The sequence below is a fragment of the Festucalex cinctus genome, chromosome 2 (genome assembly GCF_051991245.1).
Source record: "Festucalex cinctus isolate MCC-2025b chromosome 2, RoL_Fcin_1.0, whole genome shotgun sequence".
Classification (NCBI taxonomy): Eukaryota; Metazoa; Chordata; class Actinopteri; order Syngnathiformes; family Syngnathidae; genus Festucalex; species Festucalex cinctus.
The window spans coordinates 16,479,312-16,495,607 of record NC_135412.1 but is presented as its reverse complement, the minus strand read 5'-3'; the positions used below and the strand labels follow the sequence as shown (position 1 = coordinate 16,495,607).

General features: G+C 38.3%; 1 protein-coding gene across 1 annotated transcript; it reads left to right on the top strand.

The window, feature by feature from the left end:
• The first annotated feature begins 937 nt into the window (after positions 1–937).
• Positions 938–15,611, top strand: plp2b (proteolipid protein 2b). The gene is made up of 5 exons (XM_077513338.1): positions 938–1,403; positions 10,526–10,681; positions 10,807–10,905; positions 14,178–14,274; positions 14,583–15,611. The coding sequence occupies exons 1-5, from the start codon at positions 1,305–1,307 to the stop codon at positions 14,594–14,596; spliced, it is 465 nt and encodes a 154-aa protein (XP_077369464.1). The 5' UTR covers positions 938–1,304; the 3' UTR covers positions 14,597–15,611.
• The last annotated feature ends 685 nt before the right edge of the window (positions 15,612–16,296 follow it).

Sequence of the window (16,296 nt, the reverse complement as noted above, 5' to 3'; positions counted from 1 at the left end):
TAATATCGATATCGCTATGTTCAGCAAGTATATCGCATATCGCATGTTTTTCCAATATCGTGCAGCCCTAAAACATACTATATTTAAGAGTTGCAATGTAAACACTATTTCCTTAAAATGACCCGGTCGTCAATAGTACAAATGTAAAAGTTATTATTATTAAATTTAAATGAATTCATTTCAGGTATATTTGATGTATAAATTGTATTATAGATTATCTGTTCATCATTTAATTAAAAAAAAAATCACGTTAATATACAAAAAAATACATTTTACATAGGTTACTACTTTTACGTTCATAGCTGTCTACTTTTAAAAAAATATTTACAATGAATTAATCAGCTAATTATGTAAATAAAATGTGAATGAATACATTTGAATTAACCAAATATAGGGGGAAATAATGAATTCAAGAAATATGAAACACTCGTGGGCTATGATAATATAAATGCTTTTACAGAACAGAGCGTGTTGTGTGTGCGCTATCACTGCTGTGAATCATAACTTCCATAGAAGCACATCGTTAAAATACAGCACACTGCCTTCTAAACTGTAAGAGAATGTAACTTCATACGACAGATTGTATTCCTATTGATAGGATGGATATATAAACGAAGGCAAAGTTGACATTCGGGAAAAAATGTCTTTTGTTTTGCCTATTTAGATTGTTATATATATTATTAATCTTAATAATTCATCGCAGGAATTCGGCGAAATGTTGACGATGGTGACGTCTCCGAGGATCCTGGAGGCAACCCGCTACAGTTGTAACTTGACTGTTGCATTCGGTAAAGTCGGATATTTTCCATCGTATTCACATTATTATTGACAAAATAGTATAGAACAAAGGCAAACCCTTATCATTACAAAATATAAACTCGAAACAAAAGTGTGTTGTCACAGTGGAACATAGAATTCAATATTTGCCTCTTGAAAATGAGGACGTGGGAAGTTTCCGACTTTATTCTGGGAGTTCCCAGTTGCTTTTGAAGGCAGCACAGTTCCCTGTGGAGAAAAGTGAAAGCCAACGCCCCAAATGAGTGACATGACAGCTCCTCGACTCTCCTTTGCTCGCCTCCGCCCTCGCAACTTTCAAGAAGCCAGCACGAGTAGCTGCTGTGCTGCATTTTGACGGACTTTGCCAGCCTACTTTACTCTTACTTGTTGTTTTAGTGTTGTTGTTGTGGTTGTTTTGGAGTCAGTTAGCAGCAAGACAAGCTAGCCGTGCGGGACCAGCGCTGCCCTCTGGGAACTTTACGCTTTTCTTCGAGTTTTTTTTTTTATTTCAACTTGTCCGAATAATAATGGCCGATACGTCAGCGTCCAGCTCGGGTGCCAGCTGCCTGGAGAAGCTGAAAAGTTACGTGAGGACCCAAAAAGGTTGTATCCTCGCGGCAGAAATAGTAAGTGATTCACGCCATTGATCTTCCATCTCTTCATTCTTAATTAAGAACTACTGTTAATATTAGTTACTAGTAACTATAAGGATCAGATTGACTACTATTAGCAACTGTTAGGAATAGATCAATTTATTAAGCAGTATTTGGGATCGGATGTTTACTATATGTAACTTTATTAGTAATAGCTAGGCTTCTCCTTTTTCGTTCTTGTGTTGCCACATGCCGCGCTTGGTCACTTCTGCCTTTAACGTTTCGACGTCCTTCAGAAGGCCATAAATTAATCATGTTTTTGTTGTTGTTGTTTTTTTATGTGCTAGACTTCATTGCAGAGTTGCAACTAAGCTGTCTGTAAGGCAGGGTCGTCTTCATTTTTCACACAGGCTACAATAGTAGTAGTAGTACTGGCGACGAATTGTGAGATCAGTGCAAAATGAAGAAGAAAAGAGGCCTTCAAAGTCACGGATTGGTTTTAGGGCCAATGCTACTTGTTATGCTCGTGCCAAAATCAAGTTGACAGGAAATAAAACACTTGAGTTTACTTTCACGCCAAGGACGATTTATGGGCAAGTAACTCATAATTTTGTAGTTCTCGCAACGGTTTTAATTTCACTGAAATTAAAAAAAGGAAAAAAAAAAGTTTTTTTTTTCAATTGGCTGTTGTTGTTGTTTTTTTTTTAAACTGCTAATAATATGCAAGTTATGAAATTGATATTATCTTTATGCTACAACTTTAATGAGGCTGTGTCTGTATTTTCAAGCAAGTGCATGCAGTACTCTTTCATTTTTGATGCAATGTATTTTGTTATTGCAGAGAGCCTTCTATATAAAAATTAGATTTCATATGAAAATCAAGCAAATTTTCAGAAAGTAACTATTAGTAGTAAACAAATGCATAAGTGACATCAAAGTAAAAAAAACTTTTCTTTTTTTTTTAAATCTGACAACGTACATTTCATAAACCGTCAAAGCACATTTAATTGTCAAAAATATCAATATGTCAAAAACTAGAGCCAATTCAAGGAAACAGATGTGCATTACCCAGAAACCAGTCAAATGTCTTTCGCACTCAAAAATAAGTTGTTGTCCCCCACACCCCCTCCCACCGTATAATAGTTTGTTCAAAGGATTCAAGGTTCAAGGGATTTTGTCACAAAAAAAATGTGTTCAATATATCATAATTCATGTGAAGACTTTTTGCATTTCTGGTACAGATATCACCAAGAAACATGAAGTGGGTGCACATGATTTACTTTCATAGGCCACATCGACACCTGTGTTTCGTGGAGATGTGTATTTTTCCTCTCACAGTTTAAAACAGTTCCCACATGTCTTGCATTCTCTCTCTGGCATTCTTTGGTTAAATTCCACAAAGGATAAAGAATTACAGCACACTTTTACCACCTTGGCTGAACTGCACTGTTCACTCGCCCCGCAAGACTGCAGGGCCATTGCAGACTGTGGTTGTCGTTACCATGGCAACCAGGGTGGAGCTTTGGTCTCATGACAAGCCGAGCGGGCTACTGGTAGTCTACGTAGGGTGTGACTGTGAAGATTGAAGTGAGTGCCTAGTCGTAGATCAATTGTGTTTTCTCTTGTAGAGGGAACACTTAATGAACGAAACGAAACTTCATTACAAAATGTATCCGTGCATGGGGTGCAAGCAGTGGAAAGTCAGTGCTCTTATGCTATTATGTAAATTTCAAAACATTTCCCAGAGCTAAGCAGTTAACAAAAGATTTACCAGGTGGTTACATTTTTACAATTGTGTGACTTTTTGTGTAAATAATGAAATGTGCCTAGTAACGTGATGTATTTCACCATTGGGCATGCCTCCCCCCTCCCCCAGATTCCTTCAGAGTGCCTCATTGTTGGCCATGACTGTGTGTGCATGTCACAGCGAGAAGGTTAACTCATTCACTCAGCCATTTTCACCAAAGCAACCCCCTTCACTGGATTTTGACTGATTTCGCAAGGCCCTCAGAAATATAGTGTTCTACTGGTATAAAAACATGGAACCCAAAAGAAAGATTTGAGTCTCTATTTCAACAGGAAAAAAAATATTTGTATCCATTTACGTTTTGCAGCAATTAGCATGAGAATCTAGGTAAGTTTCATCATTATTCACAAACCTGTTGAAAACATTGCAAAAAAAGAGCTTGTTGCAACATGGTCCTGCCTGATCTCTTATACTCTGCTGCCATCTACTGGCCTTTTTTTTTAAAAAAAAATATATTTTTTTTTATTATTATTATTAGTAGTAGTAGTAGTAGTAATAACTAACATTGTGTTAAGTGACCACTTCAGGTTAGAAGTTGCATCAAAGCCTTCTGTATAGCAAAAAACCCGACAACATATAAAATAAGTTTTTGGGAGTGAAGGACAAAGTATTAAACATATTTATACGTTTTTGGATTTGAATGAGATAAAGAGTGAGGTAATTTCTAAAAAAAAAAAAAAAAAGTTTGACACGACAGCCAGTGGCTGCTTAAGAGTGCCTTGTCGTCGCGGCGTTGAAAAGCCCCGCGACGGGTTATATTCCTGCCGCTGGAAGCTGTCAGCAGATATTTTGGCAGCTCAATCATGGCAGTTATTTTAGGGCATGATTTAAGATGCTAGACAAAGTGTCTTCCATTTTTCCAAAGTGTAGAAGTTGAATTTGATTGTCAGTTGAGTGGGGTGTGGCTTCAGTAGGTTCAGCAGACACACCCACTATGGAAAATGACTTTTAATTTTCTTTGCAATATATATATATATATATTTTAATTATTCACATTTGTCAGGTTTGTTAACAACATTCCTCTCTGTGGTGTGTCAAATTTACTCTCCATTTATTTGACAGGCACTTCAATTAAGAGCTTGATTGTCAAGCTTGTTGTAAGTAAGAGTTGAGCAGCGGTCTGTGTTCATTTGGAAACAAAATTCTGCCTCCCCCCCACCCCTCAGTGTGGTAAGTGTGGAATGAGAAGCATGTGGTGAGGGGTGAGGAATCACCAACAGGGGTTGTGGGTTTCCACCTGCCACTTTTGCTGCCACTGTGTTCTCATTTGGCAGCGAAAGGCCAAATGTTGAGCGTTTCATGGCACACGGAGAGTCACAGCTCTCATTTCTGCTCACCACATGCTTGGTGTCACAATAGAAAGTGAAGAAGAAGTAACGCCTTCATGGAAAGTGACTAATTCACCTTGTTTAGGGTTCTGCATCGGCGATTCATCAGCTTGTCACCACAGCTGTGCAGTCTGATCAGCCATCTCACGGCGACTTGTTTAGTGCTGGAAATAGAAAGGGAAGCATATTTCTCCTCCAGTGAGAAGTTGATGATCGTAAAGTGTACCCCCCCCCCCCCCCCCCCCACACTCTTCCTTCCTTCCACCTCCACGCTCGCAAGTCAAGGAGCTTATAAAAAGAGGCTCTCGGAAGCAGACACTCAGAGTTTTCAGCGACATTAAAGGCATAAATTCCTCTCCGGGTGAGGAGTTTAGGCTTGGAAAGAAAGACGACGCTCTTGGCAAAGTCAGGAGTCGCACCGCTTTTGTTTATTCCGCCCTCATCAAATCATCCAGTGTTCAAGGAAGTAATCTTTAGCGGCATGTGTTTGTGTGTTTCAAGATCAGGAAGAAAGATAGCACACCCTGTTACGGTGTGTACATTCCAGTGGCATGCAGCACAATCACTCATTCCTCAAAAAAGAACTCAATTCTTCTTGTATGTATGTATTTATTTATTTAGCCTATTCTTTATTTGGTAGTGTTTGTGCATTTGGCTGTACTGTTTCCAGTACATTAATGTAGATGTTAGATTTTTTTTGTTTTTTTGTCCAATCAGATTTCAACCTCTATGTTGTCACGTCAATCTAATTAGCTCAAAGCCTTCACAAGCAAAAGTGCTGGAGCGTGCAAATTCAGCTACATTAACAACACGACTGATTCTTCAACCAAATCAGATTGCAAATTCACCTCACAACTGGCCACCAATAACATCATTTTTTCAGCCCTCTGATTGGTTGGTCAGATCAATCCGAGTTTGACTATCTTAAAAAAAAACTTATACTGTGTTGTACAGCACAACCAGTGATATCTGGGTCGCATGGAAGAAATAGAATAATAGGATAGGCCGAATGGTGTGGTGTTGCCCCTGAGATGGATAAAAACGGATGCATTTTTCTGTTTAATTTACATTCCACAAACGCAATATTTATCATATACAGTATAGTAATTATTTATTATCACTTTTACCGCCAAAAAACCTTTAATGACGTATCCTAAAACCACAATGAATGCCGCCATTAACGTTAATTGACGTTTACTACATTTTTTTTTCTCTCTCTCTGTCATTGGGAAATGCAACATCTTGTGGAGCGTTCCTTTTGTGAATGGTGCAAAAATCACACACAAAAAAAATAACTATGGCCAGAAGACGGCAGCATTGTATCTCTTTTCAATGGTCTCACCGTATAGCAAATTACTTGAAAACTTGACTGATCGGATTAAATAATTACCTATTTTCAAATGCTAATGACTAAAGAACGGAATAAGGTAAAAACATACTTTTTTTTTTTTTTCTAATTCATTCTAAAAGAATGCAATGCGATTTTTCATGTGGTTTAAAATGTTTGCCTTGAATTGTCCTATACGGCAATTTTGAGTCTTGAATGAAGCTAGCCTAGCCTGCATGTTTTTGGACCGTGCTCAACATGCAAATTCCACAGAGGAAGCATGGAGCCCGGATTCCAAAACGGAACCTCAGAACTGTGAGTCAGAGGTGTTAAGTTTCCCAACCAAACACTCCAGCGCACTGCTCATTGAAACATAATGGAATATATATATATTTTTTGTCAGTGACTCACTGAGGGAACAGAACTTTCCGTTTTATGCTGAGCACGTTATTCTCCTTCGTGAGCTGCTGTAATTGTTGTAGCGGAGGCTGATGCCCCAAAAGTGACTTCCCTAGCAACCGTTGCTGTTTGAGGAGCAGCCCTTGACTCTCATGTATCTGCTGACTATAAATAGCTGACCATCCATTGCAGCTCCCCTCTGGTCACTCTGGAGAAGAAGGGGGAAAAAAAAAAAAAAAAAAGCAGCTCATTATAGGGATGACGCTTGGGTGGACCTTTTCAAACGGGCGCCGCGCCAACAGATGTGCGGCTGCGCCGGCAGCATGAAGGTGTCAGCGTCTCTCAGAGGCGCCCTTGTTTCCGAGGGAGCCTTGTAGCCGAAGCGGCTCGGTCACACAGAATAGAGCCTCTTTTGTATGGGACCACGTAGGACCTCAAGTACTCCCTGTTTGCTCCACTGAGGCAGCCTGTGCCAGTCTGAGAACACTTGAACGAGCGTGGCGGCATGCGAGTGTGGCAGTGGCAGAGCCAGTCATTTTGGGGTGGCACATGTAAAACACTTTTTTTTTCTCAAATGAATGAGGAAAAAAACCTGAAAAAAATGTCCCCAATTTGTCACCAATTGATAATATCCTTCCACTGCACACCAGGAAACTACTGTGAACTGATGGTGCCCAGATATTGTTCGCGTTGCTGTCACCATCTAGTGGTGGGGGTCTGAAGTGCACTCGTCTCAACATTTTTGAACTTGTACTTCAAGGCAAAAAAACATGTTAAAAAAAATAAATAAAATCAGCCAAGCAATGGCTCGTATCTCAACAACTCTGAATTCAAGGCACTCGTGTCTCAGGGCACCAATTTCATACAGTACCGTTGTTTGTATTGCAACTTTTGAAACAAAGTTACTAGGTCCTTAACAATCAAAACTACAACAGAAAACATAAATAAGTAAATAGATAATGCAAACGCGATGAAATAGGAGAACGCTAACAACCATGAAGAGATTTAAAGTGAGTCTTAAGAGCCAGTTTGCCTACCTGGGCTCTCCAACGTGAAAATAATACTTAGTGATAAATAATAAAATACATTTGAGTAACAAGTACCAATACTTCATAATGCCATTAGGTCTTGCAATAGTGATGCAAATGTGTTTTGTTTTAATCGTGTGTACTCTATTTGAGCGTATATTATGCGCTCAAATAGAAAACTTTTTTTTTGAGCAACGAGATGTGACAATGTATGACTGATGTGTCCATATATCACGTCTTCTCTATCTTCTAGGCAAAGCAAAGCATGGCCAGTAATGCTTTACTTTTTTTTTTTTTTTTTTTTTTTGTAACCTTTCACTGTGACTCCGCCCCTTTACACATTTTCTCTGACGTTCAGGGTACTTGGGGAAATTGGAATGATATTTTAGTTTCCATCATATAATGGTTGGAACATCAAATTGTACAACCACTTTTTGTTGTTTTCTGAGCGCTTTGCATGCTAGTCACAGGCAAAAGCAATACAATGTGCTGTTTTGGTTTCACCGTTTTGCATTGATGAAATATCAGAAATGCACAGATGTTCGGAACTGTTGCGTTTGTGTCGTTGGATTGCCTCTTTTTCAAACGTATTAGTCGTGTGTATGTATGAAAAGCTTCCTTGGCAAACAACATCGGAAATATGACCTGGGGGTCCTGGGACGAGCCACACCTCCTATTCTGGTGATGAAGAAAGCATTCGTGATGGATGCAGGCCCGGAGTCGAGACCGTTGCGTCGTGTGTGGCTCGTGTAGACTTGACTCTGGTCTGCCTCTCAGAATAAAACGCAACTATGCATAGCACATGCTTTGGTGACACATGCCAAGAATAAAGTGGACCTTCGCTATTCAGAGGTTTACGGACTAAGACTAGTTCAGAAAATAAAATTGCGAATAATGATTTATAATATAAGTGATTATTTTTTAATATATGATGTGTTATGTTATTCAATTATAATAATTGAAACTAAGCAATTAGCCTACAACACTTTGATATAATTTCAAACTTTTTTTTCTTTTTTTTTTAACGTAACCCGTAAAAATAGATTGTGAATAGATTTGATTTAGAAAATAATTTTTATATTTTACAGAATATATAACATATTCACCAACGCATAAATGGTGATTTGTGAATTAGCATCAGGTTACTATACAACAAATTGGCAGGCAGATGTTGAATAATTCTTGACTTATTTACACATGCACATTTAGGTAAAGTGCTTAACCCATTTATTTGGCCACCTCTCATAAAAATTAAAAAATACATGTCAACGTGAATTCACTATGTTTGTTTATATTTGAGGCATCTGTGTGTTCTTCTCTGAGAAGTCACAAATGTAGCAATCATAATATTTAACCACTAAACAATCGATCAAGTGCCGGTATATCAGCACTATTTGATCATCTTCATTAATGAAGAATTTGTGCTTACTACTTCTATTTTCTTGTATTTATGTAAAAAAATACATTGCAAATTTACAGACAACAATAATTATATTACTGATTTATGGCTTGCTAACAAATCCTTAATGTGAAAATTTTTTGAGTAAATTCCTAGGCTCGAGCAAACAATTTAGCTCTACTGCAATTATGAAACATTGAAGTCTAAAAATGCTTTTGTCAATGCTGTTTGAATGCATGCACCCACGCCATCTGACAATCGCTCCATTCAAAGTGGGCCGATTGTAGGCAGCCCTCCGTGTGTGACTTAACGATTATTTTCTTTCCAAACTGGCAGCATTTTAGGGGAATGGAACGAAAAGAATGCAGGCCTTCTTTTTGCCTCATATGGAAAAATATGAGCTTTGATTGAAGATGGTCGCCAGAGTGTTGTGGAGTAGTCAGTCTCTTGCTTGTGGGAACTCCAATGACAGAGTGCAGGATTCTATTTAAGTGTAGTACGCGGATTTCCACTTGTAATACGGCAAATAATCACTGCACAATTGCAGTTTAGCATTATGAAAATTGGTACATCGTTTGTTCCATGACCACACTTGTAACTCATTTATCTCAGATCACGTTGTCCAGTTGACATGAATGGAATTGCCAGTAATCGGTTCCAGCCCCCAATAAAAGACCACCAAAAAAAAAAAACCTAACATGCTTCTTAATACAAAAATTGCATTCTACAGTAGATATTGTATTTCAAAACAGACAGTAATAACATAATTAAATAGAATAAGGAATTAATGGTTATTTTTTGGATTATTTCATTGTGCCATTCATCCTGGTCCGTGCACCTCTCCACCAGAGGGCAATAGAGTATATACAAATGGATATAAACAAAAAAGATGGTGTTCCATTGAGGGGAACTGATTTATGGGGCAAACTGAAAGTATCACTGAGCATGAGTAAATAGGATTAATTTGTTTGCTAACTTCATTTTCAATACAATACCTAAACCTAACCAAACCTAAATACAGAGCAAAACAAAAAGATGTATTTCAACTAAACGTGTCAGTTTGTGGAACAATCTGGATAAAAAAATAAAAATAAAAAAAATCATCTATTTGTATTTTTTTTATGTATAAAATCACAATTACTGGAAAAATATATTTAGCACAAGGTCATGCTATTGAATTATTTTGTTTAATTGTTACTTTGAAAGTATCTTGACTGTTTGCTGTCATTTATTTTGTGTTCTTTTTTTTCTTCTTTTTTTTTAATGTTGATTAGGGGCCGATATCACATGTTTTAGCTTCTTTACTTCGTTACTATCCACACTTCTTTAATATTTATTTATTTATTTATTTATTCATTCATTCATTAAATTTTGAGACTTGTTCAAAATCTGCCAAGCTGCTTTTTGTTGTGAACTAGGTTGAGTTGGTTGCTACCATCTCAAATTTTTTGCTCTCAAATCAGAGCCACAAATCATCTAAGACAGGGGTGGCGAGATCTGGTCCTCGAGGGCCGCAGTCCTGCTGGTTTTGGATTTTTCCCTTCTTCAACACAGCTGATTCATGATCAGCTCATCAGCAAGCTCTGCAGAAACCTGATAACGAGCCTGTTAATTGGAATCAGCTGCACTTCGAGTAGGGAAATCTGCAAAACCTGCAGGACACCGGCCCTCGAGGGCTGCAGTTTGCCACCCCTGATCTAAGATCTTAAAAAAAAAAATTCAGGTCAGTTCAGTTGTAAGCCGATTTTTTTTTTTTTTTTTTTTTTTTTTTTTTTTTAATGTATTTGATTTATTTTTAAGGATGCACTTGGTGTAAAAAGTTTGCTCACCACTGATGACTGTTGTGGTCTTTCCCCCACCCTCACAGCTGATCAGCTTCATCATCATCATCTGTTATGCGGCGTCCCTGTATGGAGGCTACTCGGCCGTGGCCATCTGTGAAATGATCTTCGCCATGGTCTTCTTCGGCATCTTCATGATGGAACTGGATAAACAGTTCCAACTGGTCAACTGGATGTGGAGCGTGAGTGGCAAACAAACGCGTGAAGCCGTCGCGATCGACCCGGGCAGAAAAAAGCCTCACCTGTCGCTTTCACCCGTTTGTTTGTTTGTTTTTTTGTTTTTTGTTTTTTGTTTTTTTTTGCTCAGGATCTGTTCCGGGCCGGCATCGGCGCAATCCTTTACATCATCACTTCGCTGGTGTGCGTGATCGGAGGAGCCGGGGACGGCGCTCGTATCGCAGGCGGGGTCAGTGAAGCAACCATTGCACACTTCCTGTTTCCTTCACATAGCGATAGTTTGCTTCGTTGACTAGATGACTATCACTTCATTGTTATGGTTTCAACCTTTACAATATATACATGTTAAATCATTAGAAAATAGTTTGGTTCTAGGATGAACCCCGGGCCATTTTTCTACAAAATGAGAGGGTGAAAACTGGTGGATATCCATCCAAGTGGTCAATTTTGTGACCAACATAAGTGGCTAGCGAAGTATGACTTCTAAGGGCCTGCTCCATTTTTAAAATTTAAATATATGAGAATGATTATCGTGTCATATTTCATCTTAAAGGGATACTTGTGTCAGGTGGGGTGAAGGACCCAAATGCAGGCGAAGCAGGGCACGAGGGCAGAGGAGTCAAGGAGGGATTTATTAATAAAACAAAAGCAGGAGGCAAATAAGGAACTGATCAAAACACCAACTCCGGCCAGATGAACAAGGGAAACTAGGGCAGAGCACAGGACAGGAGAACGGAAGTAATACAGGCAGGAAAATAACAACAATGAACCAACAAGAGCTAAACTGAAAACAGGTGACTAAATACACACACTAATTGACAATGACTAGACACAGCTGGGCAAGACACAAGTGGCAGGGGAAGCTGATTGGTAGATACACTGGGAAGGGAAGACACACGCAGGTGGACAAGGTTAACAATAACGAGACCAGGGAGGGAAGACAAACCGTCAAGGAAAAACAGAAACATCACAAACTCAAAACTAGAACCCCAACAAAAGCAACAAAAACCAAACCCGAACCAAACCAAACACGGGTGACAAAACAAAATCCAAACCATAACAACTTAACTCATTGTATAATTTTCAGCAGTGAAACGTTACCGGTAACATTTTGTCCAGATTTAATTTGATAACCATTATTTTTCATGTACAAATAATACCTTTAAAAAGTATTTTTTCTACTTGCTGTCGACTGATGATGACATCACCTATGCTGAGCAAGCAGGTTACGGCCAATCGTGGCTCACCTGTTTTCTGGGGTTGGTCAGCAAACTGAGCCATGATTGGTCATTACCTGCTTCCTCAGCACAGGTGATGTCCTCATCAGTCGACAGCAAGTAGAAAAAAAAATACTTTTTAAAGGTACTAATTGTACATGAAAAATAATGAAGTTACCACATTAATTTTAGACAAAATATTAACTTTTTACTACTGAAAATGGCTCAATGAGTCAAGTATCCCTTTAAAAATCCATTATACATGAGCTTTTAGCTAGTTTTAATTGACATCAAACAATGACTTGGCCTGTCTGTATGTTTTAAAAATGACTGGGACCATTGAGCAGAAATGTTTGATTGAGAGAGAGCAGACCTTTGTCAGTAAAAAAAGATGGAACTTAAAAAGTAAGTTTACATTAAAAATCGCCTACTAGTTATGTTGATGCAGCTGATTGACACTTGATTTAAACCAGTTATTTATTATTATTATTGCTTTTATTTTTTTTTAATAATGTCTGAAGACAATTTCAAAGTAGTGATTTTCATACCGTCACCCCTCAGAAATGATTTCCAGCACATGAAAATGAAAACAACAACAACAACAAGTCGGGGAAATACAAAGCGTCCTTGCATAGCACAATCTGTTCATTGTTCTCTCATGGGCGTTACGCACATGCATGAATCCAGAGCTATTGACACATTTGAATGATTAACCCCTGCTGGGGTCCATTTTATTCCTTTTGATGAATCTTCTGTCTTATATCAATATCTGCACTCATTCATGGACTTGTATGTTTTGTGCTCAAGTTAAAAAATAAAATAAAAATGATAATGTTGCAAGCTTTGCTGTGAAAGTTTGTGTCATCTTAGGAATTTGTGACTCCTGCAGTGGGAGACAGTCACAGATAAAGAAAGAAAATATCATGATGCTTGGAAACGCAATGACTCGCATATACCGTGATCTTACTTATTCTTTTACTACAAATTTAGCAGCCCATCTAATTGGCCAATCGGAGAAGAGTATTGTCCATCATCAGCCCGAGTTTGCCCTCTGCTCTTCAGTCGCTCTCAAAACATGCTCAGCAATTTGTTGCTCTGAGATTGATATTAAATTCATCAGATTCCTGCCTTTTTGCCAGTTGGACTTGCACAATTTTTTGCAGATTAAGATGTTGGTTGGGACTTTTATTTGGCCTTTGCCTCTTTTGAAAGCTTCCAAGTTCCAACTAAGGCTGTCACTATCAAATCTTTTTAGAATCGATGATTCCATTGAATACTTGAGGACTTCCAAACAATTTCAAAAAAAAAAAAAAAAAAAAATCCAAACCACATCCAGAAAAGTTTCCATCCATTTAGATTTTATGTCTCAGCAAGCTGTGTGCTGATATATTGTAGGTTCAAGTTCAACCCTTCCAAATAAATACGCAATGGCAACATAATAGGCACTTGTACAACTAAATGTTCCTGTCTTTGTTTTGAATTGAGCAGATAATGTTTGGGTGTGTAATAAACGGCTCGATACTTGGTAGCAGCTTTTTAAAGCCAAAACAATTTGCATGAATTATTTATACCGCAGGGAAGATTTTACAATTGCTTGTGATATACAAACCTTCGTTGACTGTAACTATGGCAGCATCATATGTGCATACTATTGCAACTACCTTTCCTAGTCCGGACATGTCAAATACAAACGCAAGATGGTTAAAACGCTTGTCTTGACAGCTGCAGCAACGGCTGCACCTGACTCGCGGTCATAGAAGCGTTGAGGAAAAAACGCTATCCTGAGACTGCCCTTTTTTTATTTTTATCTTTTTTTTATTTTATTTTATATTTGTTGCTTTTAAATTATGTTCAATTGCCTAATGTATTATGTTCGATTTTTTTCTTTTGTGGTTGAGTTGAGTAATATTTCAAACATTTTACAACACGACATTAAATATCTTACAGATTTAATTTTGGAGAAAAAAAAAGTGCGTGCTACGTTAGTTTGTAAATAGTGAATCAGCAGAGTTAAAACAAGCGCATAAAGCGAAAACTCTCCTTAACTTCCAGTGCTGCTCATCTGGGTTAAACTTGGCACCTTCCTTGACATACGAAGATCTTTAACAGTGGAGATGTATTGCTTCGGCATACTTCCTTGACACAAATTACTACTTTCTATGACTTGTTGCAACTTAGAAGAGCACAAAAAATATGTCTGAAACTGGTGAATTTGAAAGTAGCGAACTACGACAGTATTTGTTATTCGTGTGCTTTCTGAATTGAGCGCATTCCTCTGTTTCAGGTGTTTGGCTTGATTGCCGGCCTGCTGTTCGCCTACGACACGTACACCATCTTCTTGCAAATCAAGAGCACCAGGCAGCACACGGCAGCCGCCACCGGTGAGAGGGAACACAGCTTATTTTAAAACTGTAAAAGCCCTTTTTACACTGCTTTTAGCAGGGCGTAGTGTGCCACTGTCAAACCTATTCAGTGTGTATGTGGTGAGGGGTGGGGAGCACGGAATCCGAAACACCTAAGATGCCACAAGATGGCAGCAAAGCACAAAGCACCACTCATTTCAACAGACATCCCTGTCACCAAGATGGCACCAAAGCAGTATTTTCATATTAAGTATGTGTCGTAATATATTACACCCCCCCCCCCAAACCCCCGGCCCCCCCTTTTGTTTTATGTGTATGTTTTATAGACGATGGAGTCTAAGCACGCCAATGTGCTTGTGGCTCTGTTGAGCATGCAGCGGAACAACAAGCGGATGGAGGACGGCAGAAGAGTGGAGGGGACAAAGGACAGTAATGGGAACAAGTTCATATCTGTATCAACACCAGATTTTTTTATTTTTTTTTGTACGAGTCATGCCTAAAAGGAGGATGACCACCACGGTGTAGCGGCGCTGCACATCTATGCCCTCGCGTCAACTGTGGTGGGAATGCCCCTCTCAAACCCCAAAAGTCAATGTGGGAACACCAGCTAAAAAGGGAAACTTGTGTCATGTGATAGGCCATGTCAAAGGTCGGCCCCATCTGTCCTCCAGCAGCTCGTCTCAGCATTTTCCATTTTTAATGGACAACTGTAGTAACCGTTTGGTTTAAATGTGCCTTTGACATTATTTAACATCATAATGATCAGCCTTGTGTTTTGAGTTTTTTTTTTTTTATATGAGTCATTCAGCATGTTCATAATTGATGTCTTTCACTGTGTGTGTCCAAGTGCCCGAGTGGTCATTTGAGATTCCACAATCTGAAACACTTGAAGTCATCTACCTGCTTGGATCTAGTATTTTTATTTTACCCATCTGACCTTTTTTTTTTTTTTTTTTTTTTTGAATTGCTGACATCCACTCACCATAAAATATCATTATTGTGTCATAATGTTACTGTGTGGTTCTGTGTTATCATAAGCATCCCATGTGTCTAATCGCTAACACGTTTGTGCCGATGAATCCAGCCCCGCCCTTAACCTCGTTCTTGTTCACGTTTGCATTGAGGCTCCTTGTGTCTTAGGACAGGACATGAATAAGTCAGATGTGATGTTTGATTTCAATTTTTTATTTTTTATTTTATTTTATTTTTTATCCGTTTATTCAACTTCTTGGTTGTTGGTTTCAAAACAAAACAAAACACATTGCCATTGTGCTTTTCTAACATGCTTTACAAGTGTCATTTCATTGTTTAAACCAGCTTCAGCTTTGGGAATTAAAAGCCATTGTTACAACAAATACTGTCTCTTTTGCTATTTTTTTTAACTTAATTTGAAAGCATAAAATGCTATGATGTATCTCATTATTTTAGCAAGAGTGTGATTATTATAATTTAAAGGCAAGCGAAGTGTGGTGGCATTTTGTTGTCAAAGGTTTGAGAACTACTGGGTTAAAGCAATGACAATATGAAACAAAACTAACTTCGTGCTTTGGCGAGGGTAAAAAAACGTTTCTTGGTTAAAAAAAAACAAAACTACTGTACTAGTGTTAATACATGCTTTCTTCAGACTGCCAGTAGATGGCAGCTTACTTGCGCAATTAATTCATTTAATTCGCACCTTTACGCACGAAATTGTCATTAGGGGGTTGAGTATATTACTTTTATTTTTTGAATTGCTAATTTTATGGGGTTCCATGAAATGAAGCAGCGGGAGGTCCTGAAAAAGCCATTTCTGATGATAGCTCAGAAAAGGAACGCCTGCTCTTCGTTTTCGAATTAGATTTTTCTTGACATGGCAGATGAGAAAAAAAACTGAAAATATGCTTTATGTTTTTTGGGTCGCTGTGAAGACCCAAAATAAAGGCCAGGCAGAATTTATATCAGCCTTGAATACTTTCTGTGTGATCACTTTCGGTGTGAATTCAGTGTTGGTGTTGCAGTACTTGTATCAAATGAATGGTCAAATATTAGTCAACACAAAGT

What these genes read in the sequence shown, in the direction of transcription:
- plp2b (XM_077513338.1), top strand. Translation starts at nt 1,305, where the DNA reads ATGGCCGATACGTCAGCGTCCAGCTCGGGTGCCAGCTGCCTGGAGAAG. An exon ending in TGGTCAACTGGATGTGGAGC is followed by an intron (nt 10,682 to 10,806) that starts GTGAGTGGCAAA and finishes TTTTTTGCTCAG; the next exon opens with GATCTGTTCCGGGCCGGCAT. An exon ending in GCGCTCGTATCGCAGGCGGG is followed by an intron (nt 10,906 to 14,177) that starts GTCAGTGAAGCA and finishes CCTCTGTTTCAG; the next exon opens with GTGTTTGGCTTGATTGCCGG.